Source organism: Typopeltis vanoorti, chromosome 16 (assembly GCF_054136105.1).
Source record: "Typopeltis vanoorti isolate ZY-2024b chromosome 16, IOZ_Tvanoo_1.0, whole genome shotgun sequence".
Classification (NCBI taxonomy): domain Eukaryota; kingdom Metazoa; phylum Arthropoda; class Arachnida; order Uropygi; family Thelyphonidae; genus Typopeltis; species Typopeltis vanoorti.
In genome coordinates this window covers 28,076,759-28,101,340 of record NC_143564.1, presented here as the reverse complement: position 1 = coordinate 28,101,340, position 24,582 = coordinate 28,076,759, and the positions used below count along the sequence as shown (strand labels likewise).

At 35.3% G+C, this 24,582-nt stretch overlaps 1 protein-coding gene across 3 annotated transcripts in view; it reads right to left on the bottom strand.

Moving 5' to 3' along the window:
• The window catches only part of LOC150097907 (DNA repair protein RAD51 homolog 3-like), a 168,257-nt gene that overhangs the window by 14,658 nt on the left and 129,017 nt on the right, over positions 1-24,582 (bottom strand). For 2 of the 3 annotated variants that reach the window (XM_090406538.1, XM_090406539.1), the window contains one exon: positions 13,478-13,666. The exons of the other annotated variant lie outside the window; for it this stretch is intronic. In XM_090406538.1, coding sequence (XP_090262664.1) covers positions 13,478-13,666 — 189 coding nt within the window. The remainder of the gene's footprint in view (positions 1-13,477; positions 13,667-24,582) is intronic. 3 annotated transcript variants of the gene reach the window in all.

Sequence of the window (24,582 nt, the reverse complement as noted above, 5' to 3'; positions counted from 1 at the left end):
CATCCTATGCAAATACAAACAAAGTATTCTGGCAGACTATCTGCTGCCTTTGAGGGAGGAAATTTTGCACAGCAAGGGCAATTAAGGCCTCTGATGGTGCACTTTTAACAACCAAGAAGGATATCCTGCACAGATGGAGGGAATACTTTGAGAGTCTTCTTAACCCAGGTGGCCCAGCAATTGTGGCCATCCAAAAGGTGCAGATCGGGGACAATGACCAGTCTCACAGCAGAAGAGGTCCATTTAGAAATAAAATCACTAAAATCAGGCAAGGCTGCTGCTGAAATTGGGCCTGAAATGCTAAAAGCCTTAAATCGAGACGGGGTTGACACTGGCTGACTCAAGTGTCAGGCTGCTTGGATATCTGGGCGAGCACCAAAACAATGGCAGACAGGCATAATAATACCAGTCTTCAAGAAGGGAGACCAGAGAGATTGCAGCAACTATCATGGCATCTCTCTGCTCAGCCTGCCTGGGAAAGTATATACTAGGTGCTTGGAAAGAAGGTGAAGGAGCATAGTTGAGTCAAAGTTCCAGGAAGAACAATGTAGCTTTTGTCCTGGTAGAACCACAACTGACCAAATCTTCACTTTAAGGCAAGTCTTTGAGAAATCTTAGGAATATGCTAAGAATGTCTACACATGTTTTGTGGACTTGGAGAAGGCATATGACCAGGTTCCTCGGGATAAGCTTTCGCAAGGAGTATGGAGGGGATGGCCAACTATTAGCTGCCATCAAGTCCCTGTATGAATACCCGGAGTTTTGTGTCAGGGTAAAAGCACAAAGTCTGAACCTTTCACAGTCTCCATTGGCCTCCACCAAGGGTGTGTGTTCTGTCACCCCTCCTTTTCATAATATTTATGGACTGGATTGATAGGCACAGTCAAGACAGTGAGTGTATCAGAATTGGAAGATGTAGCATTGGACATCTGCTTTTAGCAGATGACCTAGTTCTGCTTAACTCTTCCATAGATGACCTCCAGCGGACCTTGGATAGGTTTGTAGCTGTTTTTCCAGAAGCCGGAATGAAGATCAGTGTGGCCAAAACTGAAACATTTGTGGTCTCAAGACAACCATCCCAGTGCACTCTATATGTGAGTGGAGTCCCACTGAGGCAGGTGGAGAAGTTTAAATATTTCTGGTGCATATTCACGAGTGATAGAAAGTGGGACATAGAGCTAGATACTCGGATTGGCTCAGCAAGCGCAATATTGCAGGAGCTTGGCCATTCGGTAGTATTGGAGCGGGAGTTAAGCCAGAGGGCAAAGTTGGCTGTTTTCAATACAGTCTATGTCCCCATCCTCAACTATGGTCATGAGAGTTGGGTAATGACCGAAAGAATGCGGACACAAATCCAAGAGGCTGAAATGAGGTTCCTTCGAGGGGTTGCAGGGCTGACAAGACCAACAGAGTCAGACGCTCTGCAATTCGGAAAACCTTCAATACTCAACCATTGCTTCTCTGTATTGAAAGATCACAGTTACATTGATACAGGCCCCTGGTCAGAATGCCACAAGAGAGGCTCCCCCAGCAGGTCCTCTTTGCCAAGCCAGAGGGTGGGAGGCCAAAGACTTGCTGGATAGATTATATCCAAAATCTTGGGTGGACACGTTTGGGAGTCCCACCAGAACACCTGAGCTTGGTGGCGGTGGATTGTGACCATTTGAAGTTACTCTTGCAGCTGCTGCCACCACAACCCAGTTAGGAAAGGTGGGCCTTGAAGATGAATGAATAATAACAAATATTGTGAATGATAGTTTGAAGAGTAAAGTTTTTATCTATAGGCAATAAATTCAATGTGAGCTTAATTAATACTTCAGCTTGTAACTCATCTCTTTCCAGGCCTTCACCAAGAGCTCCAGGCTCAATTCCCACTGGTATTTGATGTCTCATTCATTATTCTTCTATGGGTCTCTTTGTCTAGTGTAATGTGTTTAATTTCTGTAAACGTGCTTGGCACAAACTTCTATATCGTTACCACTCCTTGTGAGGATCTACCTTTTCTGTTAAATGATCTTTACACTGAATAAACACAAAGTTTTTTATTTTATTTGTAATTCATTCAACAAATATTTCCAAAGATTGGAAGTTCAATTTTAATAACCTCCGACATTACATTTTCTTTTGGTTGTATTTCCTCGTATAATTCTTCATCAGTATGTTATACTTGACAAGAAATTATAGTCTTATTTTAATCCTTTACCACAGCATAAGCAAACAAAGTGGTGCTTTAAGTATCTTCATGACTATATTATGACTAGTCTACTTGTGTAAACAGAAGCTGCTGACTTCACATCAATTGTCTTAGCATCCCATAATGCAAAAAACATTATGGGAAGAACCAGTACCCAAACTGTTTCAACCTTTGAAGATTTCATCTGTTCAATATCCACAGGGTTCCAAAAAATTAAGCCAGCAAACCCACTTACATATCTCTTTGCTCCACCCAAAAACACTGTGCAAAAGCCTGCCAGTGCAGATAGGCCTACTGTTCCACTCAGACTAGCAGGAAACCTCCACAGATGAGCATTATTTCAGTGAGAGCCAGACCCAGGAAGAAACCAATGCTAAATCAATGCAGAGGTTCACCAGGTGAAAATACGTGTTCACCAGGTAACTGATGAACACGTATTTTCTACATACAAGAAGTAAAATGGTGCATCACCATAAGAAATCATTTCTTTGTTTAATCCTTTATCCAAGTGCAAGCAAACAGATTATTTAATTCCTCATCAGAGATGAGGAATTAAATTTTTCTATGAATGGTATCCTTAAAACCTCAAAAAGCCAACATTCTCTTTGAATTTTTAGTCAGTTTAGTTATCAACAATGTCTCAAGAAAGTATATAAAGAAACTACTAAGTATGCATGCTTTTAATACACAATTTCACATATCCTCTTACCAGATGTTATCCATGGTCTTCAGATTTTCTTTGCTCTTCTAATCTCCTTTGTGCAGTCTAGATTCATCAAATTACTCTCCAGATATATAAATTCCTTGTCTAGATTATATGGTAACTGTTGTGACAATTATTCTATAATATTTACATTTTAACATACCTTCTTTCCTATGTACTATCACTAGTATAAATATTGCCACTCCTTAGACACCTCCTCTTTTCATGCAACAGTACATAATTGACATATCAATGAATATGACAGAGGAAGTTTGATTACAATCATTTTCAGAACCTTTGTTCTTTTCTTAGTCTTTCACTGCTTTTCTACTTCTCTTAGATAATTAATGTAAGTTTCAATTCATAATCACTCATCACCTGAATCCAGCATGCATTTCACCACTCAGTACAAAACTCTGTCAGACAATAACTTTTATTCTCATTCACAAGCATGTCAAAACCATTCATATTTTTAAATATATTTAATTTGGTTGCATCACCTCAAGGAGGCTCACTTTAGTGAGTATGGGGATAATGAAACTGAGGTACCTGATTCCAGACCATGCCTTACTTCATGTATTATACATATGTTATATTATCTGTATACTAGTCCCCTTCATGTCCTTTCTTTTTGTCCCCCACCCCAATGCTATTAGAGCATTCAAGGGCTAGAGGTTAATCTTTCCTGTTTTAATTTTTTCCCCCATCTCTTGCAAATGGGAGTCTACTTTCTCTCCCAGATATCAAGTAAGCTGATGAATGAATGAACACACACACAGAGAGCGAGAGCGAGCAGTGGCAAACTACTTTTGTTCACATTTTGCCAGGAAACTTATGAACAGCCTTCTAGAAGTTCAACTTTTGATAGGGTTAATCCAACAGATAAACTTAGGTGTTGATGGTTATTCATGACTTATTTTTAATGGTATTAACAACACCAAACAGACTATTTTATAAAAAGATGTTTTATTAACTTGCTTATATTTTGCTGAATTTCAAATTCAGCATCATCAGAGCTCAACACAGCATGTATAAGCAACAGTGAGCAAGTGAAACAGTACAATTGCACCAGACAAAAGATCTAAAGTCCTATTATTTTGGTGCTCTCTAATTTGTAGGGAGAAAAAAAAAATAAATAAAATAATACATAGCCCTATTACTTGTCCAACCTCTAACACACAGGAACACAACATTACTATTTCTACTCCCTATGTCAGAAGTACATCAGAAAACATAGCCAAAGTACTAATGAAACATGGCCTTTGTGCCACATTTAAACTTTATTTTAAATTAGCAACTCTGAGCCACTCGCCTAAGAATAAACTTCACCCTCTATCAACATTTCCTGTAATTTCATTTACCTTTCTTAACAGAACAAGAGGTCTATTTAGAAAGAAATGAAGTTACAGGGAAGTTTACCCTGGAGTGTATAAAGTTCCTTGTGACTGTGACTTAGCCCACTATGGGTAGACAGGAAAATCTGTTAACATCGTCCTGGAAGAACATAAATACATTTGCTACCATTATTATGGCAAGAGGACTATCAGACCATGATTTGGACACTCCTTCACACAGGATTAGATGGAAAAAAACTAATGTGCTATTTAGAAGTTGCTACAAATCTGAAAGATTATTTCTTGAGTCAGCAATGGCTATGAAGCATTCTCCCAACCTGAACAAATATGGTTGCATTCATTTACCAAAATTTGGGATACTTATCTTAAGTGCAACTCCCAGTAATTAGCTGTAATTTTTTTTTCTACTACAACATTAGAGGATGCCAAAATAATAGGACTTTAGATCTTTTGTCCATTACAACTGTATTATTTCAATCTGATGATGCTGATTTGAAATTGAAATGAAGAATGAAAATTCAACATCTTTTCATCAAATAGTTTGTTTGATAGAGGTAATTTCACAAGATGCCTCTGCTTTACTAATTTACGTAAAATAGGAACATGGAATGCAAGAAGAATTATAAAGGAAAACATACTGGTAAAGAAAGAAACAAGAAGACCTTAAGTTAAGATTTTAGGAATTAGTGAATTGAGATGGAGAGGAATGGATTACTTTGATACTGATGATTTCATCGTTTATTACTCTGGATAGAAAATCTTAGAAGAAATGAGTAACATTCATAGCAACAAGTAGTACATAGTAATGATAATGCAGATTTTATATTGATATTAGTGAATGGAATGCAAAAGCAGGAGAAACATAAAAATGAGGCATCACTGGAAAAGACTGAGGAATGAAGCAGGAAAAAGGATGCTGGAGTTTTGTGTCAAGAATCTTTATTGCAAACACTTACTTTCATCAACATAAAAGATTGTACACATGGACTCCACCTAATGGTGAATATAGTAATTAGACAGATTATACTGATGCCAGCAGAAGGCAGAGAAGTGCTATCCAAGCAGCAAACAACAAAAGTTTTTTTTTAAATTTTGGAACAAGACATGAATTACGGGGTGCTTAAGGGTCAAAGCTGTATAACTGAGAGGAGACCTCCACATAGCCTTTAAAGGAATGCGGAGAACCGACCAGGGCTTCTGACCTAATGTCCAATCCTCACCTTCTCGTGGTGCACCCTGTTGGGTATCTACTTTGATACTGAACAAACGAGGATGGGCTGGCAATTTGGGATTTAGCCGACCAAATTGTATTGTTATTGGTTAAATCAAAATAAAAAATGATGGTACAACATGACAAAATTTCATGCCGGCTGGGGCGTCGCCCGGTTAAACAAGGCCCCCGTTGTTTTCGCCAGAGAACCAGGGCGAACAGCGAAAAGTCAGCTACTGGAACAAATCTGAAAACAAACCCCAACTCAACATCACCAGAGTTAAAGATCGGTACTATCAACGTAAGAAGCCTGAATGGCAAAGAAATGGAGCTAGCTGAGGAATTAGATAAGTACCAGATCGACATAATAGGGGTGACTGAAACAAAAAAGACCAAAACTGGTGAGGTCTTTCTGAGCAATAAATACAAAATGTTATATTCAGGCAATGACAATCAAGAAAAAGAAGGAGTAGCCATAGTATTCAACACTAAATACGAGGCTAATCTTCTTGAATGGCAGTCAGTCTCAAGTAGAGTAATGTGGGCAAATATGAGAATGGGGAACTGGACAATGAGACTTATTTGTGCCTATGGTCCCACAGAAGGTTCTACTAAGGTAGAAGTGGAGGAATTTTTTGAGGCTTTAGAAAAAGCAACTGACACAATGAAAAAGGAAAAATTGGTCCTTGTTGGGGATCTAAATAGCAGAGTAGGAAATGATTGTGAGACATACAAAAATATTTTGGGAAAATTTGGAGAAAAGAGCAAAGCTAATAATAATGGCAAATATCTGTTGGATTTCTGCTCAGGACATGGACTGGTTATTACTAACACCATGTTCCAACATAAAAATGTGCACAAATTCACATGGAGAGAAGAGGCTAGGAATAAGAAAAGTCTCATTGACTATGTTATTGTTGATAGTGATGTTTTCTCCCTGGTGCAGGACACCAGAGTGTACAGATGATTTGAAATTGGAAGTGATCACTATTTAGTCTTGAGCAGGATAAAATTGAATTTCATATTGAAAAGAATAACATGTAAGAAAGTTTTAAAGCGAATAAAAGTTGAGCAGCTCTCAGATGTGAACTGTAGACTAAAATACAGAAATATTATTGAAAAGAAAATGAAAGAGTTTGAGAACAGGAATCAAACCTTGGAGATTCAGTGGCAAACTCTGAAGGAAACATTGATTGATTCTGCCAGAGAGGCATGTGGTGAGGTTGTGTGCAAGGATAAAAAAATCAGAACTCCCTGGTGGATACAGGAAGTTAAAGAGGCAGTGAAGGAAAAGAAGAAAGCATATCAAAAGTTCCTGGCAAATAAGTCAGCTTTTAATCTTACAGAATACAGAGACAAATGTAAGAAAGCTAAACAGTGTGTAAAACTAGCTAAACAAAAGTCATGGGAGGACTTTGGCAAGAATATAGAAAATAAATATCAAGAAGGTGGCAAAATATTCTGGAGGTTGTTGAAGAAGCTTAGGAATGGAGGAAAGAGTGCTGTAAAAGGAATTAGAGATGATAAAGGTGAAATGAAAACAGGAGAAAAAGATATCCTTGAAGTATGGAGTAATTACTTTGAAAAACTGCTAAATGAAACAAGCAGTGATGACAGCACAGTGATAAAAAAACACTGACCAGGCATGCAGTCAGGAATACATATCCATACTTGAAGTAGAAAAAGCCATCAAAGGCTTGAAATATGGAAAGGCAGCAGGAGTAGATGATATTCGACCAGAAATGCTGAAGTATGGTGGTATAAGAGTCTTACAGTGGCTGCACTGCATAGTTCAAAAAGCCTGGACAGAGGGACGAATTCCCGATGATTGGAGTAGAGCTCTCATAGTACCCATATATAAAAAGGGAAATAAAACTGAATGTGAGAATTACAGAGGTATTTCCCTACTGAGTGTTCCTGGCAAGATCTATGCAAGTATACTTGAGAAACGGTTGAGAAGAATTGTGGAAGAAAAGCTTGGTGAAGAACAAGCTGGATTCAGGCCAAATAGAGGCTGTCAGGATCAGATCTTCTTTACGACAAATAGTCGAGAAAGCATGGGAATATAACAAAGATCTGTATTTAAGTTTTGTCGATTTGGAAAAGGCATATGACAAGGTGCCAAGAGAGAAGCTATTCAATACGCTGCAGTTATATGGTGTCAATGGGGCATTATATCAAGCAATACTTAGTCTTTATTTGAGTTGTGAGTCAGCAGTTAGAATTGAAGGAAGTACAGGAAGATGGTTTAATGTTAAATATGGTGTGAGACAAGGATGTACATTATCCACTCTGTTATTCATTATCTATATGGATCACATTATGAAGGAATGTGGTATTAAACCTGATATCAAAATTGGAGATGTTAATGTCAGTTCTTTGCTTTATGCGGATGATGTTATACTTCTAAATAAATCCGCTACAAGTCTGCAAGATTCTCTGACTAAATTGAATAGCTGTTGTAATAGATATGGTATGAAGGTCAGCAATAAAAAGACAAAGACAATGAAAATAGGCAGAATCATTGAAAATGTCAACTGTGTTGTGAATGGAGAACCTGTGGAACAAGTAAAACATTTCAGCTACTTAGGCACAATTTTTGCTGAAGATGGTAAACTAAATATAGAAATAGACAACAGAATCAGCAAAGCTGGTATCGTGGGAAGTCAATTGAATAAATTCATATGGGATAAGAAAGAAATTAGTCGGAACACTAAATTAGCTGTATACAAGACTGTGTTCAAACCAATTTTAACTTATGGATCTGAGAGCTGGGTCAGAAGTAAAACACTTGACCAAAGACTAGAGACCGCAGATATGAGAGTCCTGAGAAAGATTAGAGGCGTGAACAGATGGCATCAATGGCAACATCATATTAAAAATGAGGATATTAGGAAAGAACTTGACATTGTCAGCATCCAGGAATGCGTTAGCAGAGCTAATCTCAGATGGTATGGTCACTTAAATAGAATGGGAGAGGAAAGATTAGCAAAACAAGTGTTCTCTGCCAGGTTGGCAGGAAAACGACCCAGAGGAAGACCAAGATATAGGTGGATTGATACGGTACAAAGTGCCTTAGACGATAGAAATATAAGATCTGATAATGTTGGAGTCTTGACAAGTAACAGACTGATTTGGAGGAAAATTGTAGATAGGAAGTTAGTAATGATTTAATTTTTTCATGTAGTACTGTCATATCCTGTACACCCCTTGAGGGTACATGGCAGGAATTTGATGATGATGATGACTTTTTTTAAAATAATTGGGTGCTTTTACTGACTGTTTGTTGTCCTATTAACACTATAGTGGCACTTTTTGAAAATGATTCTTTAATTGTAATTTTATATGCTGTTCCATTTTCAATGTTCTGAGGATGCCTATGATACATAAGTGAAAATTTTACAACTAATAAATTTCATCTTTAAGTTTCCATGTTTAATTTTTCTAAAAATGCACGATCAAGAAGAATACTTTAAACCAGAATGAATGGCATTCCTTTCAAAACCATGTCACAAATTATTAATGTAACTCATCTAATAGAAGTGCAATATTTAAAAAAAAAAAAAAAAAAATGAAATGAAATGCACTGGTTAATCAACATAGCAGTACTGCCTCCCCCCCCCAATCTTTCTGTCTTTTTCCTCAGTCTTCTACCACTAAGGTCATTTAACCAATTAATAAGCCTATCAAATTACACCCTTATACCAGATGAAATAATGGTTCTAAATAAAGGATTAAACTTCATGATCACCCCACCCCCATAAAAAGAATATTCCTCCAAAAGACATATCACTGACAAGCAAAACAGAACTGGAAGCTTATAATCCAAAAAGACTTAATGTAATCTAATCTCCTTTCTCACCTACTAAAAGTTATTAGAATAAAATAGAAGATATTATAAAAGACCAAAGCCATATCAAAGAATAGCTACTGATCCAATTTCAATCTTATCAAAAAACAGACAAAACATTACATGAATTAAAAAACTAAGAAAAGTAGATAAAAATTTGCAATGAAAAAGATTACACAGGGTTTAAAAAGATTATACTTCTTCACTGCCCTCCATAACTGCCAATCAAAATTCATAAAGAAGGTTAACCAGTACACTCCATTATCTCACATAAAAACACTAATTTACTGAAAACCTTGCTAAGTAACTCTAGGTTCATGACAAAAAGCAGACAATATCTTCATCAGACATAAGAATTTAAACATTGTCATCAGATGATATTCTAACATCCTTCAATCAAACAGATACACAAATAATGACATTCCCCAAACACTTGACACTGTCCACTCTTTAGTTTTAAATGATCAGCATCTAAAAGTTCACACACCAACTAAACTCTCAAATAAACCAAATATACATTCTCTTTGATAAATTTAGTTATTTCTCTAATTTCTGACATATGTTTATGTCAGATTAGATATACTGATGACACCATATGCACTGGGGGGAAAAACAAAATGTTATTTTTACTTAATAAATTAGGAGCAGCATACATTTGGTGATGGAATATGAAAGACAATTCTATTAATGCTCTTCATCTAACTGAACTATGTGATGACATCAGCAGGAATATATACGATAAAAGTGAGTAACATGGAAAACTGCCTACATTGATTCTGACCACTCCTATTTCACAAAAACTGTTAAATTAACATAAATGCCTACAAGTCCTCCAAAACTTCTAAGGATCTAAACAATGAAATTAGAATAAATTTATTTTAATCATTTATTCAAGTGTGAGCAAACAAATTTTGCACCTGAAAGTATATTCAGGACTGGGGTCAGGTAGCAAAACACCACACAACTCATAGCAAAGGTGGACCAAGCTAACATCACTCCTATCTCAGTATCTCCCATAAATGCAAAGCACATCTCCTTGCAGATATAATGTTATGCATTAAGGGAAGGGCCACTACCCAGACTAGTTTCGACCTTTGTTGAGATCTCTTCAGTGGAAGCCAGGCCCAGATTATACATATCCGCAAGGAGATGTGTTTTGCATTATGGGAGATACTGAGATAGGAGTGATGTTGGTTTGGTCTACCTTTGCTAGGAGTTTCCCGGTGTTGTACTACCTGACCCCAGTCCTGAAGATACTTTCAGGCACAAACTTTGTTTGCTCACACTTGGATAAAGGATTAAACTAAATTTATTGTAGTCTAACCAAGTGAAAAATAAACTTTCAATGAAATTAGAAATCCAAAACAAATTTTTATTACTGTTTATATCAGCAACAAATAATTAACCTTTGTAATTGTACTAATACTTTAACAAAAATTTGAGCAGTTACCCATAAAATATCATTTAAAATATACAACATATATTTAAATGTATACGTAAGTGTATATTTATAGTGCATCCACAATTAGATTACCATGATCCTAAATATAGAGATTTTTTTTTTCACTAATCATATCTCATTATTCTTTAAGATAAATCATATCAATAAGAAATATACTGATTTTTATCATTTTAAGTTTTTATTCTATCTTCAATTGGCAGAAGTTGTCTATTTATTATTTTAACTTTACATTGTTCTTTTACTTTTCTATTGTTGCTATTTTCGCTGTTATAATCATGTTAGTTAGTATATTATACGAGTTTGTATTTGTGGTTAACTATGCTTTTCATAAAAAAACAAAAGACACGATTAAGCCATCCAGCAACCTAGAATTCTGAATTATAGAAGGCAAGTCTTTTCTTCTATTAAGCTTGAAAGATATATGAATGTTTCTATTCTTAGCATAAAATTTAACTGCATTTTATGACTTAATCATGTTTATTAGGTAGCATCCATAAAACACTATGCTTGCCATATACTTGTATATATTTTAAAATAACCAACCTTGCAGGCCAGGGTTGGTCGAGTGGTTAGCATATCCATTCTCCAGCCAAAAGGCTGTGGGTTCGATTCCTGCCATGGGCATGAATGTTTGTGTTTGTCTGTGAAAGTACTAGTGGTCATAGTGGGTGGTAGATGATGAGTGTAGTTGCAGTTTGTTGTAGTTGGTGAATTTGAGTGGTGGAGACAGAGCTGTAGAGCAGGTGCCCTCTCTCAATGAGTCTTTGGACTCCCTTGAGGTGTCATATAATAATAATTACCCCACCCAAAGTACTACTAATGTACTATAAGTTTTCACCCTTTTGTGAACAGGAGTCATAAATAAATAAAGTTAACTCTCACTACAGGCAATACATTCACTATTAGAGTTAAAGCAAACTCAGTCACTATAACAAATTAATAAAAAGTTTGAACAAAATCTTTTAGGCACAATGCTATTCTGAAAGAAATTCACAAACTATCCAGTAACTATTCCTGTAGTTCCTATTAGATGGTTATAGTGAGCCAACTACATATTACTCAAATTTCAATAGTTTTGTGTTTTAAAGGATTTTGTAAAATATACTCCACCTTTCAGAAATCTACATAAAAAAATATGTAACGCGGTGTGAAATTATGTGAAGTCCTTGTTAACAAATCTTCATTTTATAATACTGAATCATTGTGATCAACATTTAGATTAGATAAAGGTGAAATTTCAATCTGCCTTAAGCATATGTGGTCCTATTTATGTTTTCAAACGAATATTACAATGGGATTTTTATTGTATATTTGAAGTTTTTTTCCTGAGCATTTTGCTAACACAATGCATCTCTTTGAAATGTTAGATATCAGATGATCATAAAATTATGATAAAACAATCCAAACAAAATTTTTTGAGAATTAATAATTAATATATTTAGACGAAAACAGGTCTTCAGATAGATCCATAAAGTGTATGGATTCTTCCAAGCATGGTAACTTTCCATGGAAAGTTACCATTAACATTGGAAAGAAGTCAATGGACACCATAGTATAAGGAACAAACAGCCATGACACCCACCTTAATAAGATGTAGGACCTCTTTTTACTGTGAAGATTGTAGCAATCCTATGGGAACTTTCCACAAGTGTATGATAGAAATCAATAAGAATTTTGAACCATTCTTCCTTTAGGCATGTAATGAGGTCCTGGACTGTTGTGAGGTGGATGATGTCCATTGACTCCACATGATGCTCCAGTTCATCCCACAGATGTTCAATAGGGTTGAGATCAAGGCTCTGTGAAGGCCAGGCGAGTGGGATGACATTCATAGAAACGCCACAAAGTAGAAAGCATTGCATTGTCCAGAATGTTCAGATATTCTCGGAGTTCAATGTCCGTGGCACCACAAACAGAGGTCTGAGGCCAAACCAGGATTACACCAGAATTTCATAGTTGGGATTACGCATGCTGGTAAGAGATATTCACCAGGTATCCACCACACTCATCCATCTGCTCGGCAGAGGGTGTAGGGTGACTCCATAACACGGTTTTTCAAGTTGAACGTTCAACTTGTACACACTCTTGCGCCACTGCTGCATGTTGATTCAGGTAATGTGGAGCTCACAAGTTCATGGAAACCCATGTTGTGGGCCTCAGTTCTGAATGTTTTTGTGCAGATTCATGTTCCAGTCCAGTTGATTCCCAGAACTCTGCATTCAATGTGTCGACTGACGAATGGCGTCCTACAGTCACATTTGGTAAGCATAGTAGATTGGGATGTCCCACTTTGGCAACAATTTGCAGAACAGACAGGCCTGCAACATGGAATCCTATCACCATGCCTCTTCAAAAAATATCACCAGTTCCTTTTTTGCAGTCATTTCACCTGAACACAGTTACACTTACTCCACAGCATCATATTCCTCCAATTTATACTGGCTAAAAAAATAAGTGACTCTTTCCATGGCATGGCACCTTGCCCATATGGGGGGGGGGGGGGGGCATGTGTCCACTGAGTTCTTTCCAAGTAGTGGATATTTCCCTGGGAAATATTTATCTGCTGCTAACAGACATATTTAACATGCTCCTCATTAAAAAATGCATCAACTTATTCTGATTATGACAGACACAATTTCTCTACAGAGATCTGAATTTCAATTTAAAAAAAAATTGTAGAATAAAAATTCTAAAATAATTTACCATTATCTGATATGGAACCAAACCATTTGGTCGCCAAGGTGATTTACAGAGCAAAGCATGCCTTTGTTCATTAATACAAAATAATATGATTCTAAATGAAGATGCATGACCCCAGCTTTCTCCCAGTGAAGGAGCCAAGTAGAATCCTTCAGAGTTGATTTTGGTTGTCATCTGATTGGTAACAACCACCTGTAACATAATAAAATACAAAATCATTACCTACAAGTCATCTGTCGTCATCTAAGATGACAGATGCAATTATACAAAAGAAAAAACATATCATAATAGTACTATGCAGTCTTGCCATACATACTGCTACAAATTCTGCACACCAGTGCACTGTCCACAGAATTGCACAAGCCGGTTCCATTAGAGGCGCGATGCACAGTCAACATTTGCATGTTTATCAGTAGAGAGTTGTCTAGCTGTGTGGGTTAACATGCAGTGGGGAGATGATGAGACCCATGTAGATGTAATAGCACTTCACAAGGTTGGAATGCAGCCACCTGCTATTTGAAACATGCTAAAAATGCTCAAGATCAGTAAGATTTTTGTGTATTGGACTATCAACCATTATAATGATACAGAAGTTGTATCGAACTGGCAAAGAACAGGTCGAGACCACACTGCATAGGACACAACAACTTGTGAGGGCAGTGAAGGCACACCTCGGTCATAATCCTGTGAGAATGAAGAAAAGCGATGTTGTGAGAGATGAATGTTTTGCAGAGAGCAATGTCACATGTACTGATGACTTGGGGGTGAGAGCCTATCGTCATTCTACAGGATACTTCCAAACACCACAACTTATGCAGCAGAGGGTAATAAAATCAAAGGCACTTCTCTCCGGTGGCACGTGAACAACAGACACAGAGATATCCTCTTCATAGACGAGAAGGTTTTCACCATTGAAGATTCATTTAACTGCCAAAATAATCTGGTATATGCTCCAGATGGTCACACAGCACATGCCATAGCACCCAGGATTCACAGAGTTCATGTCACATCAATGATGGTTTGTAGGGGATCGATGTATTGGGGGGGGGGGTCCAAGTTGCATTTCTGCGAGAAAGTGTATAAAGACCATGCTGGAACCTATGGTATGACCACAGAACAGGAGTTGGAGGCAAATGTGCCCAACCACACATCACCACCTGATTGGCCATCTGGAAGTCCTGATCTGAATCCGTTGGACTTCAGATTGTGGTCAGAGCTTGAGAGAGTAGCCTGCAAGAAATGACAGCCCCAGCATCACCATCCTGAAGTTGGATTTGGAGTGAGCAGTGGTAGCGTTTCTATTTGATACTGTGCGTGCCACCATTGATGTGTGGCCTCACAGACTTCGGGTGTGCATGAAAGCAAAAGAGGAACATTTCAAATTCAAAAATGGAGTGCTGCTACATGCATGTTGTTTGTATGTGCTGAAAGCTGTAAATGATTTGCTGATAGATTAAAGGTTTATGTGCTGTTCAAGTTGTAACAGTACAGTATTTATGGCTAAATTGGGCATTTATTATCTAAAGACTAAATGAAATTTCAGAACTTGGCTGTTAGAGGACCACCTGTTTTACATGGTATTAGGGCTATATTAGGAGAGTAGATGATTCCTTCATCATATGGAGTCATGATAAATAAAAATCAATTAGTTGAAATTTTGAAGGGAAAAAACTGTTCTTCAGACTTCTACAGCTTAATTGACAACATGAATACACCTTCACTGGAAAAAAAATGAGGTTCTGTCTAAAATTATGAAGAAAGTTTTCAACTTCAGGTGAGTCAGCCAATTTCACATGGAGGCAGAAAGGCATTTCCTCCTAGAAACTCAGGTTTTTCATCTTTTCATCCCACAAAACAGGCAAACTAGCCAGAAAAATATACTAATGACAGAGATAGTATACTATGCAGACAAAATTAACTATCCAGCATAACATTAATTTTGTTTATACAAAATCAAGTTACTTAGTTGTGACAAGCCATTAACATGTAAAGAGAAGAGAGGAAGTACAGGTATCCCTTGCTTAACGCGGGATTTGATTTGATCAGTGTATAGCTTGGAGGTCATGAGTAGCTGTATATTCATGTTATGAGTGATATTCTGCACTGTTTTTTGCTGTCAGTTTGTTATGTATCACAGACCTTTACATAACACATGTTATGTAAAGGTCTGTGATATTTGACAGTAAATTGTATCCGAGAGATATCGCGACCTCCGATGTCAGTATAGTATGGTTTAGTTTTTTTTTTTATTCTTTGTTCAATAATTTCTAGATTGTAACTGAAAATAAATAAACCATCATGTATTATTACTGTTGGAATGTCCTACCTAACTGACTGTTCCATTTTTGTTGGTTTGTTAATCTTATCTTTACCTCTTTAAATTCCGTTTTTCTTTGCTAGTTGATTGATGCTCATCTGAATATAAAGAAATTTGTATTATACTGTGCCACCCTATATTCAGATTAGTCTAAATAGTATAGAGGAATCAACCATCAGCTATACTTATTTTATCACTTTATCTACAGGCCAAGGTTATTATCTTTTAAGGCTTCCGCAAAGGTCCGATTAATTTTATGAGCGATGCAATGAAAGAAAATCAGGCAAACACCAAGTTTAACTCAACAAAAGAAAACATTTAATATGGAATAGTACAACATATACATTCAAGTATAAATATCTGCAAAAAGTTATCAATTAAAAAAAATTACAAAATTCACATTCAGATGTTAATAACTTCTCAATTAGGTTTGAGGATCATGACTAATCTTAACATTTCTTAATTCTTAAAGCATCAGTATTTTTTTCACTTAGTTTCCTCTATCCAATTGGATGAATCATATTATAAATATATTAGCTCAGTTTAAGGTATTCTGAATAATTACAATCCATTAACCATCAAAATTCATTTTTCAGTTCTTTATGCTCAGTCAAACAAGTTGAAAATAGTTCTTAAAGGCTTAACTTTCTTATTGTCACAATAACTAATCTTATGACAAGCTACACTATATTCTTTCTCAGTCAGCTAACACTAAATAGAACAACATAACACTTATTATTTTGAGGGAAAAGTACTTCAGTACACTTAACATCCGACTATTAATTGACATAACACCACAGCTAAGGTCAAAATATATCTAACGGAGTTAACTGTTATAGCTTCACAGGTTATAGAAATGGCAACTCTTACCGGGTTACTGCTTCTACACATCGAAGTCGCATAGGCACATTTGAAATTCTCGCTCAATTTTACTTTATGGCAACACAATTCAAAAGAAATCTTCACTATAATAACTGGATTGTAGACACAGAAATACACAAATCTTGATGCACTTGGTTTAAGTTATCTACTAATTTCTTATTTTTTTCTATGTATCAACTTCAGTTCTGCACTATTCTTCCACTAAACATTTGGAATATGTCGTAGTATCAGAACTACCATAGAAATAATTCGAAATGCCTATTAATTCCCAGTCCTTTCCTAAACGATTTACGGCATATATAAATTCCCTTTCTGCAACTCATTAACGACTTCCTATGCCGTCTCCAATGCTTCTCCCTATATCTTACTTTCATTTTCGAATTAACTATGTTCTCCTCTTTCCAGCCAAAATCCGGTTCTGACCAGTTAGTTCAGCTCATAACTCGCTTCTCCCCTTTGTATACAGTACTCATGCTCTAATCACAAGCTACCTAAAAATAACTCCATTTCCTTGACAGTGACCAATCAAATCTCATTAGCAGAATTGCTTAAATTTACTTTCACTTTCATTTACAATAATAAAAAACATATATCACAATTCATTTAGGATATATTTACGGGTTATATAAAGAATTTATACAGAATAAATAATTAAAAAAAATTACAATTATTATTTCAATAAAAATTTAACAGTAAGTGTTTAATTTACAACTTACACAGGAGCAAACTTAGCTCAGGAAATACAATATATGTTAAATCATGAATGAAGTATTAATAAATCATAAAATTCTTCATTCACAATTTAACATTACTGAAATAGAGCCAAAGGCTTATTTATCATACATCTCCTCTAGGAGATGTGTTTTACATTATAGAAAATACTAAGGAAAGTGATCTGAAGCTTACTCCACCTTTACTACGAGTTGCCCATAAGATTGCTTATGCTTGCATCTGTCGAAACTTTTAGTTTCGAAACACTTGTAGTTTCTATATTCTGCTAAGAAATAATGTTTGATTCGATATCCACTTAATTTGTACCACCATGTATTATATTTGCAGTGTTTTTTCTTTGTTTTATTGCTTGTTATCGTAGAATTTATGCCGATAAGAAAAAAACTAAAACTGTTCAAATGACTCTTGATAACATCTTTTGTTAAAAAAATTGCAGTAAATAACATAGGTACAAGTATTTATTAAACATTTACTTTGCATTTAATTTTTTCTTTCCTAAAAGAGTACCATATAAAATGAATTATTAATACAGTAATCGATCTTGGAAGAATATTGTAATTTTTACCATTGATTATTACATTTGATTTTTTTTTTTTTTAAATAACGAAACCTGTGGTGCGATCATAATTAAAAGAAACACACGTATTAACCACAGTGAAAATTATTTAATTGTAAATATTTCATCCTAAGTATCTTAGGACATCATCAGTACAGTAGTTTAAAACAATAATAGGAATAACTTGTTGAAAGTTTATTTTTCACTTGGTTAGAGTATAATAATAATAATATTATTATATAATAATAAGAAGAAAAATAAACTTTCAACATCTTTCTCTAAATCCAGAGTAATTTATTAAAAAAAGGGTGGCACACCATTTGGCAACTCCTATAGGTAGAGATGACCTGCTAATGCTTCGGCCTGGTATCTCCACTTGGGCCTGGCTCCCACTGAAGAGACCTCAATAAAGGTCGAAACTAGTCTGGGTTGTGGCCCTTTCCTTAATGCATAACATTAGACATATCCGCAAGGAGATGTGTTTTGCATTATGGGAGATACTGAGATAGGAGTGTTAGTAGCTTGCTCCACCTTTGCAAGGAGTGCCCTGGTGTTGTACCACCTTACCCCAGTCCTGAAGATACTTTCAGGTGCAAACTTTGTTTGCTCACACTTGGATAAAGGATTAAACTAAATTTATTATAAATAGGAATAACATACAGTTAGGGTGCATGATTACAATAGAATCTCATTAAACGTGCGTAACGTGTTACAAAAAAATAAAATAAAAAAATTAATTATTTAATGCAATTTTGTATGACAATTTCCCATACTTTAGGAATAGTAAGAACATCGTTGTGATTTAAGTTTGTTCTATGTAGTAGGGCTTCAGAACTTTCTTTGTATAAATGTTCATGTTTATATAAAGATCTATGTATAAGTTTAGACTTTTCCCAATGGATCCTATGGTTTGGATTTTCAATTCCATGTTGAGAGAGGCCAGATTTCTGTGGTTTAAAAAGACGAATGTGGTCTTGATGTTCTGAGATGCGTTTCTGAACAGACCTACCTGTTTGTCCAAAGTAAGACAATTTGAATGAGCATGGAATTTCATAAATGCCAGGCAACATCAAAGGCGAGAGTTTGTCCTTCCTCTTAAAAGATTCATACCATGCAAGAATTCTAGGAAGTCTTGCATGGTATGTCTTAAGTTTTTTGATTGTTTCTTCATCTAAGGAGGAAGTTTCATTAAGTAGCTTATTTCATTTTCTAAGTTGACGTTTTGTAGGATCATATTCCAATTTGGCGTATGTATTACGATCTCGAAGAAATAAATTCTAAGGCCGAAACAGGCCACTCTAGGCCTAAATCCCTGATAGGCATGATGATGCTCATGTACAAATCCAGCTTTCTATCTGAAATTAATGATATGCAAGGGGAAAAGTAGATCTACAAATTTTTCTTTTATACATTTTCAAAAAAACATTGGTAAAGGTAAAAATAAGTATTTTATTTAAAATATTATAACAAAGACAAATACCAAATAACATTTTAAGAACTGCCATCCATGAGAAAGATTAGTTAAAAATTTAAATTATTTTCTTGAAAATAAATAAACCAAAGAGTTCAACAGGGATGATTACTATTGAAATGCTATATATCTTGAATTAATTTATTTCTTTTCATGGAGAGAGGACACAAGAAATAAGAAAGGTCTAAGTATGTTATTGTGGATTGTGATAAATTCATACTGGTTCAGGATACAAGAGCATACAGAGGATTTCAAACAGGAAAATAACAGTTTTAGCAGAGAAACACAAGAAACATTAAAGAACACTTTATTTACAAATATTTCAACTCAAAACTAGTAAGTAATCTTCAGTGTAGTAACAGTTGTACAAGGTAGAATGCTGTTTTCCTACACTGAAAATAGCTTATTAGTATCAAGCCATAATATATGTAAAATAAAATGTTATTAACATTTGTGTTTCCATGTTAAAAAATTAATTAATATACCTACATTTCAGAGATGAACTGTAGACTCAAATATACAAATAGCATTAGAAAAAAAAAATGAAAGTTTGAAAACACAAACCAAACCTTGACTCACTGGTAGACCAAAGAAAATATTTACTGGTTCAGCTAGGAAGGTATGCAACGAAGTTGTGTGCAAAGATAGAAAAATCAGAATTCCATAGTAAATTCAAGAAATTACAGGCAATCAAGGAAAAGAAGAAAGAATATCAAGTAACTTACTGGCAAAGTAAATCAGCCTGTACTCTGAGGGAATAGAGAGAAAAATGTATGAAAGCAAAGCATTATGTAAAATTAGCTAAACAAAAGTTACAGGAAGACTTTGATAAGAACATAAAAAATAAATATCAGGAAAATGGCAAAATATTCTGGAGACTATCGAAATAGCTTAGAAATCTTAGAAAAGGAGGAAAGAATGCTGTAAAAGGAATCAAATGAAGATCTGGATTAATTACTTTGACAGATTGATAAATGAAACAAGTGACAGCACAATGGTAGAAAACATTCAAGAGGAATGTAATCAGGACTACATATCAATATTTGAGGTAGAAAAAACACCAAAAACCATAAATATGGAAAGGCTGCTGGAACAGATAATACTTGATAAGAAATGCTCAAATATGGAAGTAGTGACTACATAAGCATGATTGAAAACGACCAGAAAAAATGCTAAATTCCAGATAACAGGATATGAAAATGAATGTTCCAGGTAAGATTTATGCCAACATACTAAGATGAGGCTAAGAAAATTGTGGAAGGGCAACATAGCAACTCTGATTTAGGGGAATATAACAAGGATCTGGAAAATGCACATGATAAAGTACCAAGAGAAAAGTTCTTCAAAATACTACAATTATATGGTCTAAAGACAAAGCACGTACATTGTCTATATTTGAGTTATAAGTCAGCATATAGAATTGAAGGATGTATAGGAAGATGGTTTGATGTTAAATCAGGTGTAATAAAAGGATGCACATTACCTCCACTGTTATTCGTCATCTATATTGATCACATTATGAAGAAAATTGGTATTACATGATATCAAAATTGGAGAAACTTAGCCCTTTACTTTATGTACAAGATGCACTCCTAAAAAAATCCAGTACAAGTCTGATATTTTAAGGATACTTGTGACATAAAGATTGTATAATAAGCACGTACACACGAGAAAGATATTTAATTAGCCAAATATTTCGGTCTGAAAATTGCAGACCATCTTCAGTGGCAATGCAAGAACAGTTTTAAAATACAAGGTGGAATACTAACAATAGATCATTTATAAATAGAACAAGCTGCGTGATCTATTGTTAGTATTCCACCTTGTATTTTAAAACTGTTCTTGCATTGCCACTGAAGATGCTCTGCAATTTTCAGACCGAAATATTTGGCTAATTAAATATCTTTCTTGTGTGTATGTGGTTATAATTATACAACCAGTACAAGTCTGCAAGATCCTCTAACGAATTTGAATAACTGCTTAATAAATTTGATATGAAAATTAGTAATAAAAAGACAGACTAGACTATGAAAAGAGGCAGACGAAAACATCAGCTATATTCTGAATGGGAAACCTACAGAGCAAATGAAATATTTCAGCTATTTAAATCTAATTTTTAGTGAAGAATGGCAATTAAATATGAAAATAAACAATAGATTAAACGAAAGTGGTAAGGTGAGGAGTCCATTTAATAAATCTGCATGAATAATAGGAATTAGTCAAAATGCAGAAATACTTAAGATTGTATTGTGTGCAGTGTTCAAAACTAAACTTTAAAAAAAAAAAGTTATCAAAACTAGATTTTTGCATAAATACAAATCATTGAGGAATCATGAGAAGATAAGACATGTATTTAAGTTCTGTAGATTTTGAAAAGGCATATGACAAGGCACCAAAAGAGAAGCTGTTCAAAACACTACAGTGGTAAAATATATAACATACAGAACAATATATATTACTTATTTAAGTTGTATGTTAGCAGTTAGAATTGAATGAGGTATAGGAAATTGGTTTGATGTAAAATCAGATGTAAGTTACAAGCTATCTTCACTTCTATTCCAAAATCTACATAGATCATATAAGAAGAAAAATGACATTCATCTTATATTAAAATTAAAAATGTTAATTAGCTCTCTGGTTTATCTGGATGATATCTCCTTAAATAAATCTAGTACAAGTTTGCAGAAGTGGCTAATTTAATTGAATAGCAGTGAATCTGGCATGGAAATCAGCAATATAAATGAGCAGGATCATGGAAATTCTCAGTGGGGAACCTATAAAATGTAAAATACTTCAGCTATTTAGGCACAATTTTTAGTGAAGATGGCAAATTAAATATGGAAATAGAAAATAGAATTATCAAACCTAGTATTGTTGGAAAGCAGTCAAATTTATATGGAATGAGATAAATTAGTTAAAATGAAGTAGCAAAACACAAGGTAGTGTTGATCAAACCAGTTTTAACTTATAGATCTGTGAGATGAGTTAGAAATAAAACAGGTATCAATACATGCATATTAGTTTTGAGGGTAAAAAAAAAAAATCAGGAGAGTGAACAGATGGCATGAAAGGTAGTTATATGAAAAATGAAGATATTAGGTAGGAATATAACACTGTTAGCATTCAAGAATGGGAGAAGAAAGGTTAAAAACAACTATTTTGATGCCAAGATCACAAAGACTCAGGAGCACCAAGACCTAGATATTTATTTTATTTTTTTTATGTTGGTCAACCTATAGTACATTAGTACTGTGTATGGGTAGTAGGTTGGGAAAGGAGGAATTTGTTTACATTTGATTTGAATGAACAATTTGAATTTAAATCGTTCCTGCACTGTGGAACAGTTTCCCACAGCAGGTGGGAAACTGTTCCACAGTGCAGCAGTTGCAGGGATGAAGGAAGAGGAAAAGAAATTTGTTCTGTTTGTTTCTTGGTGTACTGTGAAGGGATGTTGTGCAGCAGCTGCACGTGTTCCAATGAGTGCTGAGTGGAGGAATTATTGATGTTATTTCAGATGAGCATTTCCCACAGAAATATCTGTAGAATATTCATACTGCAGAGACCATACATCTGTGTGAAAGTGGGGGTGGAGAGTTGCTATGGGATGGATTGTTGATAAGGCTAATTGCTCTCCTCTGTATTGAGTCGAGCATTTTGAGAGAGCTTTTGGAGGCCCCACCCCATATGTGGGAGCAGTATTCAATAGTTGGGCAGATTTGTGACTTGTATAATGTTAATACCTGTTCAGGGGTGAAGTAACGTCTTGAGCGAAAGAGAAATCCTAGTTTTTTGAGGCTGAGGATGCAATGTTTGAGATATGTTTGATGTGAGGGTAATTCCAAGGAGTGAGATCTCAAACTGTCTGGAAATTTGGGTACCGTCAAAGGATACTGGGAAAAAATGGTTCTTTTTTTATGGGAAATAATACAGAACTGGGTTTTATCGGCGTTGAAATTTATAAGGTTATCCGAACCCCATTGTAGGATGGCTTTGAGATCAGAGTTGAGGATGGTGGTGGTTGATGTTCTGTAGGTTGAGGTGAGTTGTGTGGATGGGGAGCCATCCACCATCACACACAGTGTGTGTCCAGAAAAAAACTGACAATCCACCTACAGAAGTCCTGGGTCAGGCTGAATAATTGTTGTTTACCTAGTAGGCCTTTGTGCCAGACCTGGTCGAAGGCTTTGGAGATATCTAGTGCAACGACTTGAGATTCGCCAAACCTCTCCATTGCATTTGTCCAGAAATGGGTGACATATGTGAGTAGATCTCCTGTTGATTGGCAATGGTAGAATCCATACAGGCAGAATTTATTTGGTGAGTGGCTTCAAGATAGTGAAGGAGTTGGGAATTGATGGTTTTTCCATTACCTTTGACAGGACTGAGGTAAGTGAGATAGGGCGGTAATTGGATGGCAGTGACTTGTCACCCTTCTTGGGAATGGACTGAATATAGGCCAATTTCCAGTTGAGTAGGAGAGTATATATAAGTGACATAGGATAGGGGTCAGTTCTGGTGCACAAACTTTCAGAACAATTGGGGGAATGCCAACAGGGCCAGGAGACTTTTTTTGTGTCTAATTTGCACAGTATTTTTCTAATCTCATCCTGGCAAAAGGATATAGGGGGCTAGAAATGTATTAGAAGATCAAAATATAACATCTGAAATATATAATATAACATTCACTGATTCTTCTCTGATGCAACATAAATTGTGAACCAACTATTACAGCTTAGTATAAATATACTAAAAAAGTGCCAAAATAATAAAAAACATCTTAATGAAAGAGAAAACTTATTGTAGTAATATATTGTAGTAATATATATATATATATATATATATATATATATATATAAAAAACTTTCTTTTTTGGAACTAACTATACTGTAAGATACGCTATTTAATTTGAATAAAATTGATGCAGTAAACAGTAATGTGAAATAAACGATTATTACTGATAGTTGTTTGATTATGGGGATTTATCTTTTCATTTGTTGTACCATCATTTTCTATATTGGTTTTGCCAGGGAACCAGGGTGAACAGCAAAAAGTCAGCTACTGGAACAAATCTGAAAGCACACTCCAACTCAATATCACCAAAGTTAAAGATCGGTACTATCAACATAAGAAACCTGAATGGCAAAGAAATG